This window comes from Falco peregrinus, chromosome 1 (assembly GCF_023634155.1).
Source record: "Falco peregrinus isolate bFalPer1 chromosome 1, bFalPer1.pri, whole genome shotgun sequence".
NCBI lineage: Eukaryota > Metazoa > Chordata > Aves > Falconiformes > Falconidae > Falco > Falco peregrinus.
In genome coordinates, this window is record NC_073721.1 from 116669964 (window position 1) to 116689278 (window position 19315).

Sequence of the window (19315 nt, forward strand, 5' to 3'; positions counted from 1 at the left end):
ATTCAGAGGAGAGAGGCAACACCACATCCCAGTGCTGCAAATCCTTTGGGCAGCGAGCTGTTAATAACTGCTGCGGCACTTCATAAATTAGTAATAACACCCAGGGTTGCAGAAGTACAGGAGGGAAGGTACAGTTCCCTGCCTTCAGCTATTTACGTGCACAGGACCTCGTTTAGGAAAAGTTGTGATGCTTACACGTAACTCCATGTATTAAAGGTGGCAGGACTAACCAGGTGGGAGCATAAATATGTTGCTGAGGCCAACGCCAAAAGAGAACTATTTTGGTTTATGCAGATTTAGCTGCCAAAAAGGCTTGCCATCTTGTTTTCCTCGCACAGTAAGTAGTCAACACATCGCTAAGATTTTTAATGCCTGAAATACACTTACATTATCAACAGCCACAGGGCTATGGCTGTAGGTGCCACTTTTGCTTTACCCTTTTCAGTTGCACCTTCCTGTTAAAATCGGAATATTTCAGGTATCACCTCCTTACAACCCGCGCAGGAGCCAAGAAAAGCGCCCCACAAATCTCAGTACTACTCAGGTCAACGTGCTTTGTATCAAACGCTAATTTGGGGGAAAACAACCCCTCCAGCGTCACAGGCTGCCCCCGACGGCGGGACGGTGTCGCCTCAGGCGCCGACGGCCCCTCAGCGAGCCCCGCGGGGTCCCCTCAGCGAGCCCCGCGGGGTCCCCTCAGCGAGCCCCGCGGGGTCCCCTCAGCGAGCCCCGCGGGGTCCCCTCAGCGAGCCCCGCGGGGTCCCCTCAGCGAGCCCCGCGGGGTCCCCTCAGCGAGCCCCGGGTACCCCGGCCAGCCCAGCGGTGTGCCCCTAGACGGCCCCGCGGCCCGCTGAGGGGACGCCGGCCTGAGGCGGCACCGCCCCGACGGTCGCGGGAAGCGGCGGGGCCCGGCCCGGAAGAGGAGGGCTTTCGGCGGCGGTTCGGCGGCGGCTGGCGGCGCTGGGTGAGGGGGCAGCGGTGGTGGTGGGGCGGCTGTGAGGGAGGAGGGTGGCGGGAAGCAGAGACCCGCTCCTTCCCTCAGGTACTCCCGCGGCGGGCTGCGGCTGCAGCGGGGCCCCGCCGGCTGTGAGGGGACAGGGCACGGCCTGACCCGCCGTGAGGGGAGCGGGCTCCGGCGCGGGCCCTCCGGAGGCAGCGCGCCCCGTCGTTGCCGTGGGCCGTGTTTGGCCGCAGGCGGGGGAAAGTGCCGGGCCTCCCGTTACCGGCCCCCGTGGGGTGAGCACTGGTACTAAAATTATTAATGGTGAGGAGAGCAGGTCCCGCTGCTCTCCGCAAAAGGCTGGAGCAGTATGCGCTGCTGTTACACACCACACCCGCCCTGCCCCGACCGAGAGAGCCCCTGAGGAGCAGAGTTCCTTGGAGATAGCTCATAATAAAAGCTAATGAGGTTGGCTCGTTGCAGAAAAGTCACTGGACGTACTGCAAGGAGAAACTCCTACACCCGCCTCAGAAAACTGTGCTGCGCCATTGGGTGGAAGGGGGAAGGCTGCAATGGGCTCTGGAGGTCACTGGACGCTGAACTTTCCGAAGCTGAGAAAAGTGGAGTTCAGGCTGCAGAAAGAGCACTGCGCTGTACGCCCCATAAACGTCCCACTTACTGTAGTTTGAAGCTGCTCATGGGTACAGCAGGGAGAAAAACTGAGCTTGGTCATGGAGGGTATATATTTTAGTTCTCAGGGTCCAGAAGAAACAAACCTGTCTCCTCTTTCCTTCCCTCCATTTTGCCAGGTGAATGTTGGTCCTGCTTGCAAATCTTCAGGAGTCAGCAGAAGAGTTTAATCTGGAAGTCTAGAGGCAAAGACATTTAATGCTTTAAATTACCCAGGGCTTGTTAAAACGGTAGGTGTAGAGCCTTTCTCAGCATCTGCTATTAGGGCCAGACTTTTACTGGTGGACAATACTAGATAGCACCAACATCTGAAGGGCAAATGTCTATATAGACAGATACAAAGGAAACTAAGACCTTAATCACAAATCCCATTAGGGGGGCATATTATGAGGTAATTCAACATCCTCTTAGGTGCTGTTCTTTCCCTGAATGAAGATACTAGCACATAAATTATTGTGAATAAATCTTGATTATTTTGCTTTGCTGGCTATGTGTACGTGTAGGCTTTGCATGATATTCTACCTTAGCAAGCTTTTCAAGTTGATTGTATTAATGTTTTTCCTGTCAAAAATGGATTAGGAGTAGATTGGGAGTGCATTCTGCAGAAGTACTTTTCTTTATTACTGACCCTCAGAAACATCTCATATCTTTCCTACCATGGCTGCTCTGATCTGGGTCTATGAAAACTGATTCCAAGATGTTGCTGTGTAATGGCAGGTATTAATTAGGTATTAATCTGAGTTGAACGTCTCCTGTGTGGATGGAGTCCCTTAAAACCACTCCCAGTGTTTAGGCAGATCAGTGTCTGCATATCCAGTGTAGATGTCCAAAGACTGTACGTGGAGTAGGAATTGTTTTCCATCAGCAAAAACATCTTCAGGAGATTTATTTACAGTCTTAGATTGTCAAAACTTCTGAGTTAGTCATCTATGCTGTCTGCCCAAAGGTTAACTGCTGTGTTAATCTGAGTGTAACTTTTCATTGGCCTTCATTTGTCTTCATTTGCCCTAAGTGGATTTTGGTAGCTATTATAATAATATTCTTCATATACTGCTAAAGCCACTTTTATTGTGTTCACGTTTAAAGTTTTCAGAATGACTTCCTTGGTTGACATGCCCCTGAATTATGAAAAGATGTTTGCTCATCGATTCACATCAGATGATGAAGAATACCAAGAATATCTGAAACGCCCTGCAGATCCTCCTCCTATAGTTGAAGAATGGAGAAGCAGATCTGGTGGCAACCAGAGAAACAGAGATCGGTACTGTTTTATTTTTTTTTTCTTCTTAATTTTAAAATCTTGGTAGTTTCGCAGATTTATAGTTAGGTGATCACTTATTTCAGAAGAAAGAGGAATTTGTTCTGTTAATAGAAGTATCTTACTAGTTCACAGGTAACTATGTTTCAGAGAAATAGTCTTCTCTGAAAATAATTAGATTTTACATTTTCTCTGTATTAACAGTCAAAATTTCTGCATTGTGTATAAAAGTATTAGGTGATTTGCTTTTTAGTAAGGACTGACCTGGAACCAGCAAACCCATTGCCCAGGAGTTTGTTCTTACTCAGCCAGGAACATTTTGCCAGAGGGGAAGGCTGGGAGTTCTGCAAAACTAAGCAGCCTGCCTTCTGTTGGATAATAACTGTCAGGAAAATGTGCAAAGGAACAGGCTAATAATGTGATTATCTGTTGCTACCTGTCCAGAAAATGTTTCATTTGTAACCTAAATGCTTGCTGTACTTTGTTAATTAGCCTGTTACTTATTTTATCTAGTAGAAATGACTGAAAAATCCATCATCCAATCTGCCTAGCAAGTGCAGTGGTAACTGCCTACTGCAAAATATTTTGAATTACTTCTTCTGGATGTAATTGCAGCTTTTTACTGAATTCTGGACAGTAATACCTAATTTTGTGTGACTGGAAAACAGTGATTACAGCATATAGTATGTTCGGTAATACTAACATCAGCCTTTAATATAAAGTAGTTAAACTCCAGTCCAACTAACAACTGGGAGGACTTCTTAGCTACATAAATAGAATTTGTGCCTTATCTGAAGAAAAGGAGGACAACATTCCCCCTAGAAACCTGTCATTAAGTTAAACACGGAATCAGTTTCTACAGATTAAAAAAAAAAAGGTGATTATTTAATAAGATGTTCTTACAAAACTTTGTGGTTCTTTGAACTAATGAACTCTTATATCTGCTCACAAAGTGAACCGCACGTAAATGTTGTTTGTGTACACCACACCACTGATGTATCCAAATAAAATGACTGTGAGGCAGCTCAGGCGTTGATAGGAATTGAGATACAGCCGAAAAGCCAAAATGTAGACTGAACAATGGCTAAATACTGGTGAAAAGATACCCTCTCTTGAGTATGGAAACTACAAGAGACCATGAAACAGTGGTAGTATGTATTCTAAGGAATATGCAAATTCTAGGAGTCTGTGCTGTTAGGTAGCTGAATTGTACTTAAGCCTGCCTTGCCACAGCTTTCAACTATGAAGCTACTGGATTGAACCTGGCTTTGATAAAGCTACGGATCTATCTTCTGGTTGTTTTTTAGATATATGTCCTGTTTGACTCTCTGCTCAAAAGTTCCAACGGTTCACCTAATGCCTGTGACTACTTTGTGTTAGAAAACAGATCCTTCTATTGCTTAGCAAATAGTGTGCTGGGTAGTAGCGAGAAATTAATGATTTCAGATGACTGTAGGTTTGTTTTCATCAGTTTGTCATAAAAACAGGGAAGTAATTGAGTGTATAAACTGTTACGTGACAGTTTTCATGAAGTGTAGAATTTAAGAGTTAAGTATCGTTCATCTTTTTAAAACCTCACAATTTATGTGAATCTTTGACATTTTTTTTTCATTGCAGGTTTCAAGATGGTAGATATTTTAGAGGGGACAGATACAACTGGCAAGGTGACTATAGATCTAATCAGAGGCCAGAAAGAAGTTGGGGTAATAACTACCAGCAGCACAGACAAGGACAATCATACTCCTCCCACTACGGACAATATGGCTACAACTCCTACAATGCAGGGCCTCGTTACCATCCCTACTGATGATACTTGTGGTTTGAAAGTCCAGTAATGCAGTGTAGCAAATTCAGTTAGACTTCAGTTTTCTTACTTTCCGCAGTTTTATAGATAACTGAAGAATCAGTATTGAGTCCATTGCTGTTTATGTGTAGTATGAGCTTGAAAAGGGGATACCTTTTATGAATAAAAAAAAGTGTATTATACAGAGTTTGTTTAGAGTCTGTAGCTCCTAGATTAAATTTCTATCTCATTCTTTTGTGTGAATACATACTAGTACACTACTTTTCTTCCATCACTGATATTTCTCTCTTACATTAGAAAACGCAACAGGTCAGGGGAAAATAGCTGTGGTTTGTGTGCAGCCTATAGCAGTGGCATATTGCCTTAAGACAGTTCTTACAGAAAGTGACATACTGTGTCTTCCTCTGAAGAGCTTATTCTTAGTTTGGCTTTTGATAGTGAGAAAAGTTCAGTTTGGTTTGAAATTTCAGATGCCTTAAAAGTGAGAGGAGAGATGCTATTACAGAAATATTTTATGGGGTTGGCATAGTGTCTTTTGACTCAATGGCTTCAATGTTTTTGCATTAGTCCTCTTAAAGCATGGTCTAAAACTTGAAATAAAAATTAAGTAGTTCAAATAGGTATCTTCTTACTAAAGTAGTTCAGTGATATGCAAGTTTTACCCGAGAAGTGATATCAGACTTGGATTAATTTGTATCTTCTTAATATGTATTTGGTATGTGCATAACAAATTTTGGCATTCCCATTTCAATAAAGCTGTAAAACTTTGATGATAATTGTAATTAGTTTGTATTAAATACTTTATGCACGTTATAGAGGAAAGGAACCATAATCAGTACTGTCCTGTACTATTTTTGCATGAGAAAATAGCATAAGCAGTGCAGAGTGTTACTTGGTTCTTAGCATTTAAATTCTGTGGGTTTTCTTTTAAGTATTCACACAATAAAAGTACAGTTCCCGTGTAAGAATGTTTCCGAGTATTTCTGAGACTTAGTTTTGAGACATTCAGAATTGCAATGCTGTCATCTCGGCTGACAGCTGCGCAAGCAGCAGTACCAACAGTGAAGTGCTAATGCTGGGCAGCTGCTGGCTTAAGTTGAAGAATGGCCTACTCAGCTACAATCAAGAGGATGAGACACATTGTGATTGATTAGAAGCCTGCAGTGTTAATCCACTATCTTACATTCTACTGTAATAGGGTCAAAGTTCTCTATTTCACCATTTACATGATAAGCTGATTTGTGTAAGGAGAGCAGTGCGTTTCTTTGTACTTGACATTTTCTTCAGCTGTTGTACAGAAACACAGAACCATCCATGCTGACTGTTGTAAAAGTCACGACATTATATGATAACGAGCACAAATTAGCACATCTTGATTTAAAACAAAGACTAAATATAGAAGACAAAAGCACAGTCCCCCAGCTTTTAAGCAGCTTTGAAGAGCTACAGAGTATGTTTACTGTTGATCTTAGAAATGCACACTGTATGTAGCTTTTACATAGTCTGTGATACAAAAGCAAACACGTGTCTCCACCTACCTGCTAAGTATTTCTGTTTTCTGCTTTTCATATAACAGTTTAATATCCTACTCCCTGAATTATCTGCCTTGAATTCAGTTGTTTAACTTTAGAATTTAGTGAGAGGTTTGTTTTTCTTTAAGGAGCTCTACTGGATGAAATGCACCCTTTTTAAGCCTCTAATAGAGCAGAGCTGTTAACGCTGTGGGATAGAAGATCATGCAAAGTTCGTGTCTGTGCACTACAGAGAACCTGCAAGTTGGTATACCGGAATTCCCTTTTAATGCAGAACCACATGAGAAGTGCCAGATATCCCACCTCCAAGAAGGGAGCACATTCTTTCTGCGAAGAGCCTGACACTGCCAGCTATGCCATGGAAGTCGGGCTGTGCAAGGATGTTCTTCCTTACCATCTGGACTAGCATCTCGGGTTGAAACAAAACCTGGCAAAAGGAATGGATTCTCTCTTATCTGTCGCCTTTCCTCAAGCCCAATAACTATTTTATTTTCAGTGTTTTTCAGCTAGTGAATAAAGAATCATAGAACGGGTTGGGTCAGAAGGGACCTTAAAGACCACCTAGTTCCAACCCCCCACCAGGGGCAGGGACCCCTCCCACCAGCCCAGGGTGCTCCCAGCCCCGTCCAGCCTGGCCTTGGGCACGGCCAGGGATGGGGCATCCACAGCTGCTCTGGGCAGCCTGGGACAGCGCATTGCCACCCTCACAGGGAAGAATTTTTTCCTAATATCTGATCTAAATCTTCCCTCTTTCAGTTTAAAGCCATTCCCCCTGTCCTGTCATTACATGCCCTTGTATAAAGCCCCTCTCCAGCTTTCTTGCAGCCCCTTTAGGTGCCGGCAGGCAGCTACAAGGTCTCCGGGGAGCCTTTTCCAGGCTGAACGACCCCAGCTCTCTCAGCCTGTCTTCACAACAGCATGGCAAAGCACTCAAAAAATGCCACGTGGTGTAGACATTGCAACCAGACTGTAGAAGCAGGTAGAGCTGAATGGCTGAAGTGGAAGTTATTAACTGGAATCACACCTTTCATGATCTCAGCTCTTATTCTGAGTTTCCTAACTGTGAGACCAGGACGAACACAGGCCAGTGCAGCTTTATGGTTTCTGTCTTTAATGGGTAGGCAGATGGAAGGAATGTAGAGCTCTCAATTCAGCTTTTAGAATCTGTACGATTTACAAAACTTTTCCTTGGAACAATTATGGCAAGAATCTAATTTGGGGGGCGAATACATTTCTAAATAAACGCAAGCCTTGCACTGGACAGAAAAGCAAATAGAATGCAAAATATGTTACCTCCAGCTTAGACGAGTTAGTATTTATGATAAAGTCTGGTTTACTGTTTCTGTCAAGCTAAATAAAACCAGTAAGTATTGCCTGCAATTAGGGTTTGTGCATTACTGTGTGTTACAGATGAAAAAATTGAAGCTGGGTAACTTTTAACATTTGCAACTTCAAACACTACAGTAATAGTTTAACTATGCTGGAGACTGCAGGGTAAATATTAAAATTCAGTGTCTGGAATCTGACTTTAAGAGATCTCTTCCATCTGACATTTGCTCAGACATCATTATTATCATGAATAAAACAAAAGAAAGGTAAGTGTCATGTATTAAAAAATGACTGCCACATTACCAAGAGTTTGAACACCCCAGAAGTTCTCAATATGGCTCTTGCAGCAGTTCTAAATCCGTTACTGAACACACACAGTGAGTCTGGACAAACTGTTAATTGATACTGAAGAATCATCATGCTGTTACAGGTGCTGTGACAAACTATTAAGAAAACTCAGTACCTTTTATACAGTTTCTTAACTAGGATTTTAGAAAATGCTAAGGGCTTTCAAATCACAACTAAGCCACTAGATACTTGAAGGCAAAACAAAGTACACAGTAAAAAAAAAAAATAATAATCTTAGTGTGATTTGTGAGATACAGTTTTACAAGCGTTCACTGCTATTCAACCTCTATTTTATCTTAGCTCTGCAGCTGGGAATTGAAATGTGCAGACGTGCTTTGAACTGTTAGAAGCTGAACTACTCTCAAGAAGCTCTCTAGTAGAGATTTCAGACAGGGGAGACAAAGTGTCAATTCTGATTATACATATAATCAACATTCAACTTCTAGAACAAGAAAGATATTTAGTCTACTGTTTAAACATGTTTGAATATATTTAAACTTGTACTATTAATTTGCTAATAAATATCCTGCTTAACCAGGAAACACGTTCACATTTGGTTTTTATACTGAGATGTTGGAAGGAAAATTCTTTTTGTATCAAATTTAAGCTAAGGTTTTGCCTGCCACCACCCCTATTCCTTAGGAAAAAAAAAATTCTCTGAATTACACAACTCTGGGTGAATTTTGTTAGCTGATCTAACTTGTGCAGTCAGACCTTCTCTAATTCTGACAAACAAGACGGGGTAGGAACATGGAGCAAGAAGGAAGGGAAAACAGGACTGCTCCTTACAGCAACTACTGGTCGCCTTGGGAGCAATTTCATGAAACTGCATCTTCCTTTGCCTTTCATTTCCCAATCTGGAAAAATTACTATAATCAGTCCCCTTGTCCCTGTATGTTAGAAGAGAGCTATATAACCCTGCTTAAATTATGCACAGCACTGATACTTTAATGACCAGAAGCTAAGCAAGATTATAGGGCAGGTTAGGTTTCCCTGAAAGCACCTAGAAAACAGGCAGCTTGATTCGAGGCCCACAGAGGTAAATCCTAGAGATCAAAGCAAGAGTCCAGCAGCTCCAGCACTGCCAGGAGACTGGATGGCAGCCGTACTACAGTAGTGCACTATGATCTTGCCTCTCAAGAGAATTATATTTCCATGAGGCCCTGCAGGCTGGAATTTATTTTTGTGTTTATCATGGCCTATATTTTGCTTCAGTAAAGCACAGGCTGCTTTAGTTGTCAGTCCTCATTGACTTATGCAAAATAGTCGTGGCAAAGTGTTATTTCTATACAGCGCACCTCCTGACTTTCAAAGCACTCTGTCCTGTTAAAATGCAAATTTATTACAAGAGATGGTGGAAACTGGTAATAACTATATTTTACTACAAGTCTAGTAAACACACAACAGGATAAATCATATTATCAACCCCAATGGTTACCTTTTGTGTTACTTGTGACTAGCAGAAATACACATGAACATTGTCTTTCTCCTAACACAAAAATGCTTTTTTTCAAATAATACTTCAGCAGCTGGATTACTTTTTTTTTTTTTCGTAACTATGCGCTTGGGGGCCCCTACAAGTATGGGCCTTCTCTTTTCATTTTTTGCATATTGTGTAATTTAAACTTTGCTTCACTAATAAGATGTATCAATAACAAGTATCAAAGATCAAAGCTGCTCCTCCTCACTGTCTGAAGAAAAAAATATTATCTATTCAAGAGATGAGATAAAGCTAAGAAAACAATCTATTTGTTATAGAACTACAAAAATAACCAAGGCCCAACCTTATCTATATAAAAAAAATATCTTCAAGATGCAAGCAGAATCTTCAAACAGAAACATGTTACATGTTAAAAGAATGATTAAGACACTAGGCTTTTTCAAAGCTCTTGTTCAATGTGAGGAAAGACAATTGGTATTTATATATCCACATAAATTAAATACTTAAGATTATAACTAGTACTGTGGAGATAAAATGTTAAAAAACCAAGTATAACATAAGAAGTTTCACACTGTTTTTCGTCACCATGTTCCAAGTTTAACATGATCAGAAAGTGGATGCTCTTTGTCTGAAATCATGTCTGAAGTTTGTTTCTGAAGAAATGCTTGAAGTTACACATTTACTGCTGAAAATGTGCTCAAGAAGAATAAAGTAACGGTCATAACTGCCAAGTGCAACCAGCCCCAAATGACTACATACTCTTTACAAAGTAAAACTATTTTTTCCATAGCAAAGGCCTAGTTTTTAAGTTTTACCCTTCTGTAGTCATCAAGTCATTATGATTTATGAATGCCACTGAGACCTAAACCAAAGTACATTTAAGAATACTGCTTCAGCAATTTTAATGGTATGAACATTTAAAAACAGCCTATGAAACCTCTGGGGTTTAGATCAGTTCAGTGCAAGAGCTTTGTGTGGCCACACCTTCTCCTCTGATCAAGCTCATGTTACTCATTTATAAGCCACATGCTTGAAACACCTGCTAGGGAATGAGCTGATGGAGCATCAGGCTTGGTGTACACACACCCTTCTCTAACCCCCTGCTACAGCTAAACTGCTATAAGAACATAGAAGAGCTTTACCTTAAATTGCCAACATGGGCAAATCCTATTTCTCCTACCCTGCAGCTCAGAGGATACTTCCATCAGCAGAATTACATTTTTTTGTTGTTCTAAGATAAGATGGGAGCGGATGGGTACATTATACAACCCTGGAAATGACGGTAAGGAGCCTGCCTGAGCTGAAGGACCAGTTGTTTCCTCCTGTATCCCCAACTCAGTGTTGAGATCTGATTGTTGGTTATCAGGTGACTCTACTGCCATGCTACAGCCTGGAGCCTGGGGCAGGGAGAGGAATTCTTTCCTTCTCCACAGACTCCAGGGACCTCCGCAGCACAAAACAAGCCAGCAAAATACGGACCTAGGCATCTGGAAGCAGTTAAGCAGCTGGCTCATCACACTGGTGGAGTTTAAGTCCTTAAATAAGGTGGAGAGATCTAAGGGATGATAAGCAAATAGCTATTGATCACATACCCTGCAGTCTAGGTAAATCCAATTGAAGAACCTCTTTAGACCTCACCAGCAGGACTGTAGTTTTTCAGAGACAAAACGAATTTAATGCAAGGTAATAAAAGATTGGCTTAATCTTACTTCCTTCCATACCTGCATTAGGCACATTCTTACTACTGGCCTAAAAATGTTTTTTAAATCTGATACTGTTTTTACTCTCTCCTTCCTATCACTATGTGGGTACCAGCCTATTTATTTCAGATCTGTTCCACTAGTTCTTCATATTCTTGAACACTCCTGAAAAGAAGACCTTCTAAAGCTACTTTAAAACTCTAAAAAGACAATTTTGCCATCGTGCCAGTCATTTTACCTGAACTAAAAAGAAAGTTCAAAGTATGTTTTCAGAGGCAGAACCAGACAGACATGTTACTATCCAGCTCAGCTACAAAACACTTTTAATGCTTTTGTGTCTCAGCTTCCATCCAGAAAACCGTGTGTCTGCCCTGTTTCCCTCCTCTGAGCTCTGTATTTCGGCTACAAACCCTCCCAGGCAGGGGATACTCCATTTAAAGCACAAGTGTGGTGTATAACAATCTCACTTGGGGTTTGGGGTTTGTATGTCCCAACATAACACATTAGAGACATTCCAGTGAGCAAATTAATTTTTTTTCTGATTTTTTTCAATTTTTTTTCTAACTAAACCCAAACATACAGATACTATCAAGGCAGTGACTTGATTTAAACACTGCCTTGACGTCACTCCGTAGTTATTTAGCATAGTATTTATAGAGATGTATAGCTGGGATTCTGTGCCCTAGCAAACTCTCAAAGCTAGTCCTGCACTAAACAATAAGTGATTCTAATTCTATGGGTGTAGTAGAAAAGCCCTTCAAAAATATAAGTAGGATAAAAACAGCCTCATCATAGCCAAGAGGCAAAGGTAGTCCAATTTGAAAGTTAACATTGAATTAAAGAGAGGTGAAATTAAAAACAAGGGGGCAATTATGCAGACTAGACCCACATCCATGAAACTTGTGATAGTTACTCTATTGAATGTACTATTCATTTATATTTAATTGATTTTTAAAACGTTCATGCACACACCATGCAATCATGGCAAGAGTGAGTAAAATCCCTGCCTTACGTAAGTATTACAGTGCTTGTTTTCTTTTAGATCGAGTAGATGCAAAAATTTTAATGCAAACTACTAGAATTCGTAGTTAAGTATCCGAGTTTCAAAAACATTAAAGGTCAAGTTGTTTGCACCTACAGCAAAAGAAGAGGAAAGAAAATACAGTGGTCAGGGGAGGAGTGGATGAGTCAGCTATGATGAAAGTGGGGTGCAGGAAAAGGAAAGAGTGACAGAGCAGCCAAGGCAACAAACATGTCTTATCAGAAATAAAAAAGTCAGTGGAAAGGTCAGTGTCCTTAGCAGCTGAGAAAACAAAACCATCTGACTGAAGGTATAATACAAATCTATTTAAAAGCCATTTATGATTGATGAGAACTAGAAGACAAAGATGGCATCACAGTCTCTTGGCAAGAAAATTCCTCCAGATGGCATCTATTTCTCATTAATGCTCTGAGGGAGGATCCTAGACATCCCAGCAGGTCCCGTCGTGACTTTGGATTCAAAGCTGTCCACAAACTCAGCTGCTCTTTGGCTAAACTCCACTTTTGCTGCACATGCATATGGCACACAGCAGTGCTACAGGACATTGGCAGATGAATGACTTAACTGTTAATTTCTGTCTCTTTAGATCATACCTGTACTATGTTTTAAAAAGCAGAAACCTGTCTGTAACCGTGCCACCCAAGACACGGCTCAGAAAACCTTCCCAGGCTCTTCACGTTTTCTGCTGCTAGTATAGAAACTTTAAGGATTGCAAGAAAAAACTAAGAATTGTAACACACACAAAAAAAGGAAATCTTAACAAGCGAATGTCAGCACAATTTTGGTTATTCATGCCTCCCAAAGTGACCAAAGATCAAGATGACCAAAATGTCAGCCCTGAGTTAAACTTCTATCAAATATCTGCATCTTGGGTTTCATTTGGCAAAAGCAAAGCAGGGCTTTAAAAAAAGTCTCTAAATGGAACAGTCCCGGTCCACCACCAGCATCCTCCACTCTACCTGCTGTGATGCCACCACACCATCATCCCATCCTTCCATACACAGGATGTTTGTAGTTGGGTTTGGGTTTTTTTGTCCAGTCTGATTTTAGATGCATTGAGGGACAGATTTTCCACACTTCCCTCTGAAAGCTATTTTCTGGACTTCCTGGAGCTCATTGCCAATTCCTTCTTTCTTAACAATGGCTTAAATATGGGACCTCTTCCTCCTCTCATTGTTTATCATCAGCTATGGTATTTGTTACTTTGGGACAGCTCCATTGTGGAATAGCGTGTGGCAGTGACCTTACAGTATTTTTGCCCGCACCACTTGGGATAAAGGCAGCTTATTCAGAGATCCCAGCTGAGTTCAGAGAGCCCGGGACACCTACCAAAATCTCTGACGAGCTCCCCTACTATTGCTTGCAAGAGAGGCGCAGAGTTTAATACGGCAATCTCATAGTTAACTACACAACAGTGCCTCAGTTTCAACAGCTGAGAGGTTATTTAACAAAAGAAAATGTAGGTAATAAAAAGTCATTGACACCTCACTGGGATTTGTCTGGCTTAAGGCAGGGGTGGAGAACACTAGGGACCTGAAAACAAGCAAAGGGTCCAAAGAGTAGAATTTATTTGAATTCCTACAGATTAAGCTGCTAAATAAACCACATTCTTTTCTGCAAGCAGAACAAATATAAATATATAGGAGCAGTCTGCAGCATGCTGAGAACCTAAACAAATGTTATAATGCATGAAGGATCTTGTGCGTATAACATCTGCATCACAACTGGGGTGGGGAAGTGCCACGCTGGGTCCGTGCTGTTTCCAAGGCTGACGATGCCCTGTTTGTCCCTGTGACATTGCTGGCCCGCAGGCAAAATTGGAGAGTGCACAATTTGGTAACGGGGCTGATTATCTGCCAGCAGATGATAAACTGCAGATTCCCATGCAGTAACGACAAGGCATTCTATTTTAACTAGCAAAACACTACGGCAGAATCACTCATCTATAGTTACAGTTTTATTTAATTCAATAAATTGTTTACTTTGTGTCCACATCTTACTCTGTTTCCAAGTCAAATCAACACATCACTTCAGGTTACGATAAGCAGTACATCCCCAATACTGATACAGGCCAGAACGTGATTATACTAAAATCAGTTAATTAATCCTTTTAATTGGCTCTTTGTCACTATACTCAAGAAGAAGTAAATGAATAAACCAAAATCAAACCTAGTATGCTTAAGGAACAATTAAAATGGGTATTTTGATTCATCTTTGTAACCTTCTAAGAGCTTTCAAATTTATATGGCTTTAAATGACAATGATTTTGACAAAACCCATTTTTTTCCTCTGTGAAAGGAATTAGCAGAAAATTGAAAAGCTGAAGGAAAATGAAATTGCATTTTTCACATTTTTTGTGAGCCTACTCCAACTGTGCAGTGGGAGAAGTATTTATCATGCATGGCCCGTCCTTCTCTTTGGATGCTCTCTTCCAATTTGGATTGGAAGCACTGTTTGTTAAAGGGTCATTAACCAAAGTCACATACATCATCTCTCCCTCACAAATGAACACTGTAAACACTGCAACAGCCACAGAGACAGTGTATAATCGGGGCCCAGTGTAGACACTGTGGCTCACACAAGACAAGAGCAGACAGACTAACATACCCAAAAGAAATTTTTTTTTCCCTAAAACATACCCATCCCAAAGAAAGGGCAAGGCAATGGCCTTGCAGCTGCTGAAAGACTTGGAGCTGCTCTATCTCATGTGCAAAGCACAGAACCTACACACGCACACCTCTGGCCCTGTGGGACCTTGCCACCATAAGTCTTAGCACAACCAATTTTATTACCTGGCTTCTAGATGGATAGTGTTCTTATCCCTTGTATTTACACAGACTTTCAAGTACATAACAGGAGCTTTACACTGTGAACACATTATGAAAAAAGATGGGAGACAAACACCACCTTACACCGGCTTATACAAATCATGACGTTGGGACTGAGTATTGTTTCATGAAACAAAGGGCTGGGTCATAGACCTGTATCATACAATGTTTTCACATCAGCACACTCAAAAAAAAATTTTGAAATAGAGTTGTAACACTGGCTGCATAGATTTATAAAGCAATCAGATCCCATGGTGAGAGGTATACCGAGGTATATGGAAGAACTGCTTTCTTCAGTTATATTCCTGTCTCTGGGCACAAAAAGCAGTATCTCTGCCTACTAAATGCAGCCAGACACAATGCCCTTTTAAAAAACCATCAGTTTTCTGTAATTATGGAACTCAGTTCATTCCTGTTTAGTTTCTCCCACATAAACCTGTCTTTTATATGGCACTCTTGGCCCCCAGCACAGAGAGGTTGATCTATGCCCCAGGATTTTGGAAAACATCTTAGGTTGTTCTTTTTGCCATAAAAAGAGAGGAATGCAATGTCTGGAGTAGTGAAGAAAACGGCAAGATTTTCATCTCCTTCCAGGAGTCTCATGATCTACTTTTAAATCTTTTTCCATTACTATTTAATGGTATTATAATTACTGTAAGTCTCTAGTGTTCAGAGTAACAACAAAACAAATACAACCTTGATTATGCTCTTATTATTATTTGTATCACAGTGGCAACAAGAGACTTTGAGCTTTACCAAAGGAACAGAGGAATGTGCATCTCCAAGAACCTGCATTGTAATCCAGAATGAGAATTTGTTGGTTATTACACACAGAGAAGACTGGGGAAAAGGCACAAAACAGAGGTTGCTATACCTAGTTATAGGCTCTTAATTTCTTACTTTAGAAGAAATTTAGAAGAAATCTGACATTCTTCTTTGGAAGATTCTGTCCTTCATGAAACTGGACACAGAGATCATCAGCAGAGCAGTCCTAGTCTCTAGAATTGGCTCAAACCTTATTGTTTAGGACAAGTTCTTCTCTGAAATCCTTAAATACTGCTGTCTCCCCTGCTGCCAATCCAACATTCACAACAGTCTTGATAGCTTATTCTCTGCTGCCAAACCTGCCTCCAGTCATACATTTTGTTGCAACTAAGAAGTCACAGATCTATTTATCCTTGAAAACTGTGGGCTGTATTTATCCTCTAAAACTGAACAGGCATGTAGCAGTAGATCAAAGGTTCCTTTGTGGAGAAAGCACATAATATTGGAAGAAACAAAGACAGGTGGCTCTTCTGCTCAATGCTGTTCGGAGACAGTAAAGCAAAAGAAAACAAGTGTTTGATTTACCTTCTCACATACTACACTGTTGAATGAGTCAGTTAATCAGAAGACCTGATTTTACTTAAACCTGGAAGTGTCATCCCCTTTTGGTATGGTACTTTTTCTACAGTGGAAATTAATACAGCAGAAGGGCTAGGTCTAAAATTTGGAGATGAAAGGTGGCAATGATGGGTATGAATTTCTCCGAGTTCAAACTTCTCTTCTAATTAGAGTCTTAGTGCTTTCTTTTCTGATACAGAAATAGAACAGTGTCTCATATTTTGAAACAATTCTTAATACAGTCCACAGCTATCGTCCCCTGCAGAGCAAACTCTCACCATATCCACTAACCTGAATGAGCATTTCTGGCAGCAGCTCCTCCCGCTGCAGAAGGCTGGAGGCTGGGATCCCAGGGCTGCCAACTGGGCGTAATGGAAACCTGTGGGTGACTTCGCAGTACTTTGGACAAAGCTCTGCAGCTAAGACCAGACCCTGGGAGTTGCAGTTGGCTGACTCTGGTGTGAGGGGGATGTGCCAGCCTTTCACAGCAATTACAAAGTGTTAGTCCTGACTTGCTGAGAAGGATAATAGTTCAGTCACCAAAATGAAAAAATACTGGCAAACTGTAGCTGCCTTTGTAGAATCCATTTACTTAAATGAGATGGAAAGGCAGAATAGATGAACTAGTTATGAGCAGCTCACCAACTTTTCCATGTGAATTTGTATTTTAACCCATGCAACCCTAAGTAACAATAGCATCAGTAGATGCACTTTCTGTATTGCACATCAATGGCCCTTACATGAATTTATCATTTTAGAAGATGAATCTTTCCTTCCTGAAAATTTTCAGATTAGCATTTAAGGGCTCAGGATTCACACTGAGAGCCATAGGCAATATTCTTTTCCCACCTAGATTCATAGATTACAAGTAAAAAATAGCTGTGAAAGTTACATTGCAAATTATTAGATTTACAGTCTTTGAAAACTTGACAGGTTTTTTCCCCCCCTTCTAACTTGAGTGATGAACAGTAGAGCAGGTGCTATAAAATATCTAGTCTATCACACCCTCTGTCCTGTGCACGTTCCTGCCCAGCAGAGCTTAGAAGGACGTGCAGCAAATACTTCCAACAAACCAAGCAAAATTAATCAAAGGTCATTTATTAGGCTAGGAGCAATGTAAATGATTCTCCCCTCCGTATTTTCTTTTCTTTATTTTTGGATTGGAGAAGTTCACGTAGTATGCAAACTCAGGAATCTAACAAACAAGTTCTGTTTTTTTCAGAGAGTCTAACCAAGGTACCTCCCACTGGATAAGCTGGAAATAGCTCAGATCTGAAAATGAACTAACAGAAATTGCATATTTAAGTTTATAAACCCAGGCGTGTAAGACTCGGAACACTTAATTAAATTCTTCCCCAGGTAAAAAGACCAAGTAGGTCCACTGAAGTGAGCACGAATCATATCCAGCTGAGAAACCAAAGGTTTTCTACATAAAAGGTTGTTAAACACCATTTTCCATAAAACACACTTTAGTGGAACCTCCCTTCACAGCCTTGTGAGATGAAAAGTGGTGCAGAAAGTTTTCTGTTTCTTGTGGAGGCTTATCTTACAGCAAGATCAGAGAAAAAATACTTTCAAATTCAGATTTGCAATGCAACCCCATCAAGCTGGCAGAAAGGCTTATGACAAGCTCTAGTATTACAGGTTCTTCTTATCTTTGTTTCTTTAAGTGCATAACATGTATATCCAACACCTGAAAGCTAACTTATTTTTGCAGATTTAGGATTTATATACTGACTACTGAAAGTTCTGTTTAATTAGCTCTAATTTTACACACAGGCATTTGGCTACTGAAAGACTGGCCTTGCCACACATCCACAATTGGATGACAGCTATTGTCAAATTAGTGTTTTCAGATGCTCTAATTTCACAGTTACCTTTTGCCAGAAATATTGCCTGGCACTGTATTAAGTAAAGAAAAAAAAATTATTCTAGGTGATAAGTGACAGCAATCACCACAAACAGAAGTCAAATAGTTTGAGAACATCATTATAGGCTGATCATCTTTTAAAAATATTTAACAAAAAGCTCCTGGGTCTGCTTTAATAGCTGAACCTGAACTCAGCAAGGACATGACTGAGCAGAATCAGACATTCTTATTAAGTAAAATTAGCCAAGTGCAATTTGCCTGGCTGGTCCTCTCTATGTATTAGTATTTATATTCAGCCAGTGATGAGCTTAATCAGGTTTTTCAAACAAAAAAGAAAAAATCCCCACCTCCTCAACCATAAACCTATCAGGTTTATTAGTAGCAGATTGCACTTCAATTGTAAAAAGGCAGCTAAGAAACTGAAGAAAATTGTCTGTTCAGAAGTGCATCCTAGTAGCTAATAGCAATCTTCCCCCATAGCAGGAACACGACCTCACATACAGGCTAGCTGATTGCTGTCAGATTTACTGAAGACAAAAGGACACATTTTTTAAAGGGCAAGTGCCAGGAGGCTACACAGAGCTGCCACAGGCCTTCACTGGAAGGGACAGCTTTGCCCTCTGATTGCAAGGATTATATCACAAGGTCTTTTTTTCCCCCCCTTCCATAATGAAAGCATCTCTAACAGCTGTCAGGCCCAAGAAACAGGAAAAGAAATGCAGTAGCGTCTAAGGAGATAAGCATCGGCAACAATTCTGATGTGACAAAGAGCAGAAACAACCCCAGAGAGCTGGTCCTGCTGGAGGGCACTTACCTGAAACAACAGCAGCAAAACTGAAGGTGAAAGGCAGCCAAGAGGGCATATCAACCCAGGGCCCAGAGACACCAGGCAGGCAGCTGCTTGAGCTGAGCGTGTGTGCTGATATCACTATCAAATGTAACCCTGCAGACCTTCTGAACATCAGAAAAGAAGCAGAAAATTTTGTAGATTTTAAGACAAGCTATTGAAAGTAGCGCTGTTAAAAAAAGGTTCCATTATAAATAGCTTGTTTTTGTAAAATTCAACTTGCTAAGGCCCCTTTCAGACAAATGGGCACCAAGCATGTCCTACCATGTACTAAAAGCCTTGAATTTTTTTATAAATTATGCC

General features: G+C 40.9%; 1 protein-coding gene across 1 annotated transcript; it reads left to right on the forward strand.

The window, feature by feature from the left end:
- The first annotated feature begins 857 nt into the window (after positions 1-857).
- RAMAC (RNA guanine-7 methyltransferase activating subunit) lies at positions 858-5462 on the forward strand. The gene is made up of 4 exons (XM_055791518.1): positions 858-964; positions 1750-1860; positions 2717-2891; positions 4506-5462. The coding sequence occupies exons 3-4, from the start codon at positions 2725-2727 to the stop codon at positions 4693-4695; spliced, it is 357 nt and encodes a 118-aa protein (XP_055647493.1). The 5' UTR covers positions 858-964; positions 1750-1860; positions 2717-2724; the 3' UTR covers positions 4696-5462.
- Positions 5463-19315: the final 13853 nt, after the last annotated feature.

Bases quoted from the DNA above. Each gene is read 5' to 3' on its own strand.
- RAMAC (XM_055791518.1), top strand. From the start codon at position 2,725: ATGACTTCCTTGGTTGACATGCCCCTGAATTATGAAAAGATGTTTGCT. The intron at 2,892-4,505 runs GTACTGTTTTAT...TTTTCATTGCAG, and splicing joins AACCAGAGAAACAGAGATCG to GTTTCAAGATGGTAGATATT.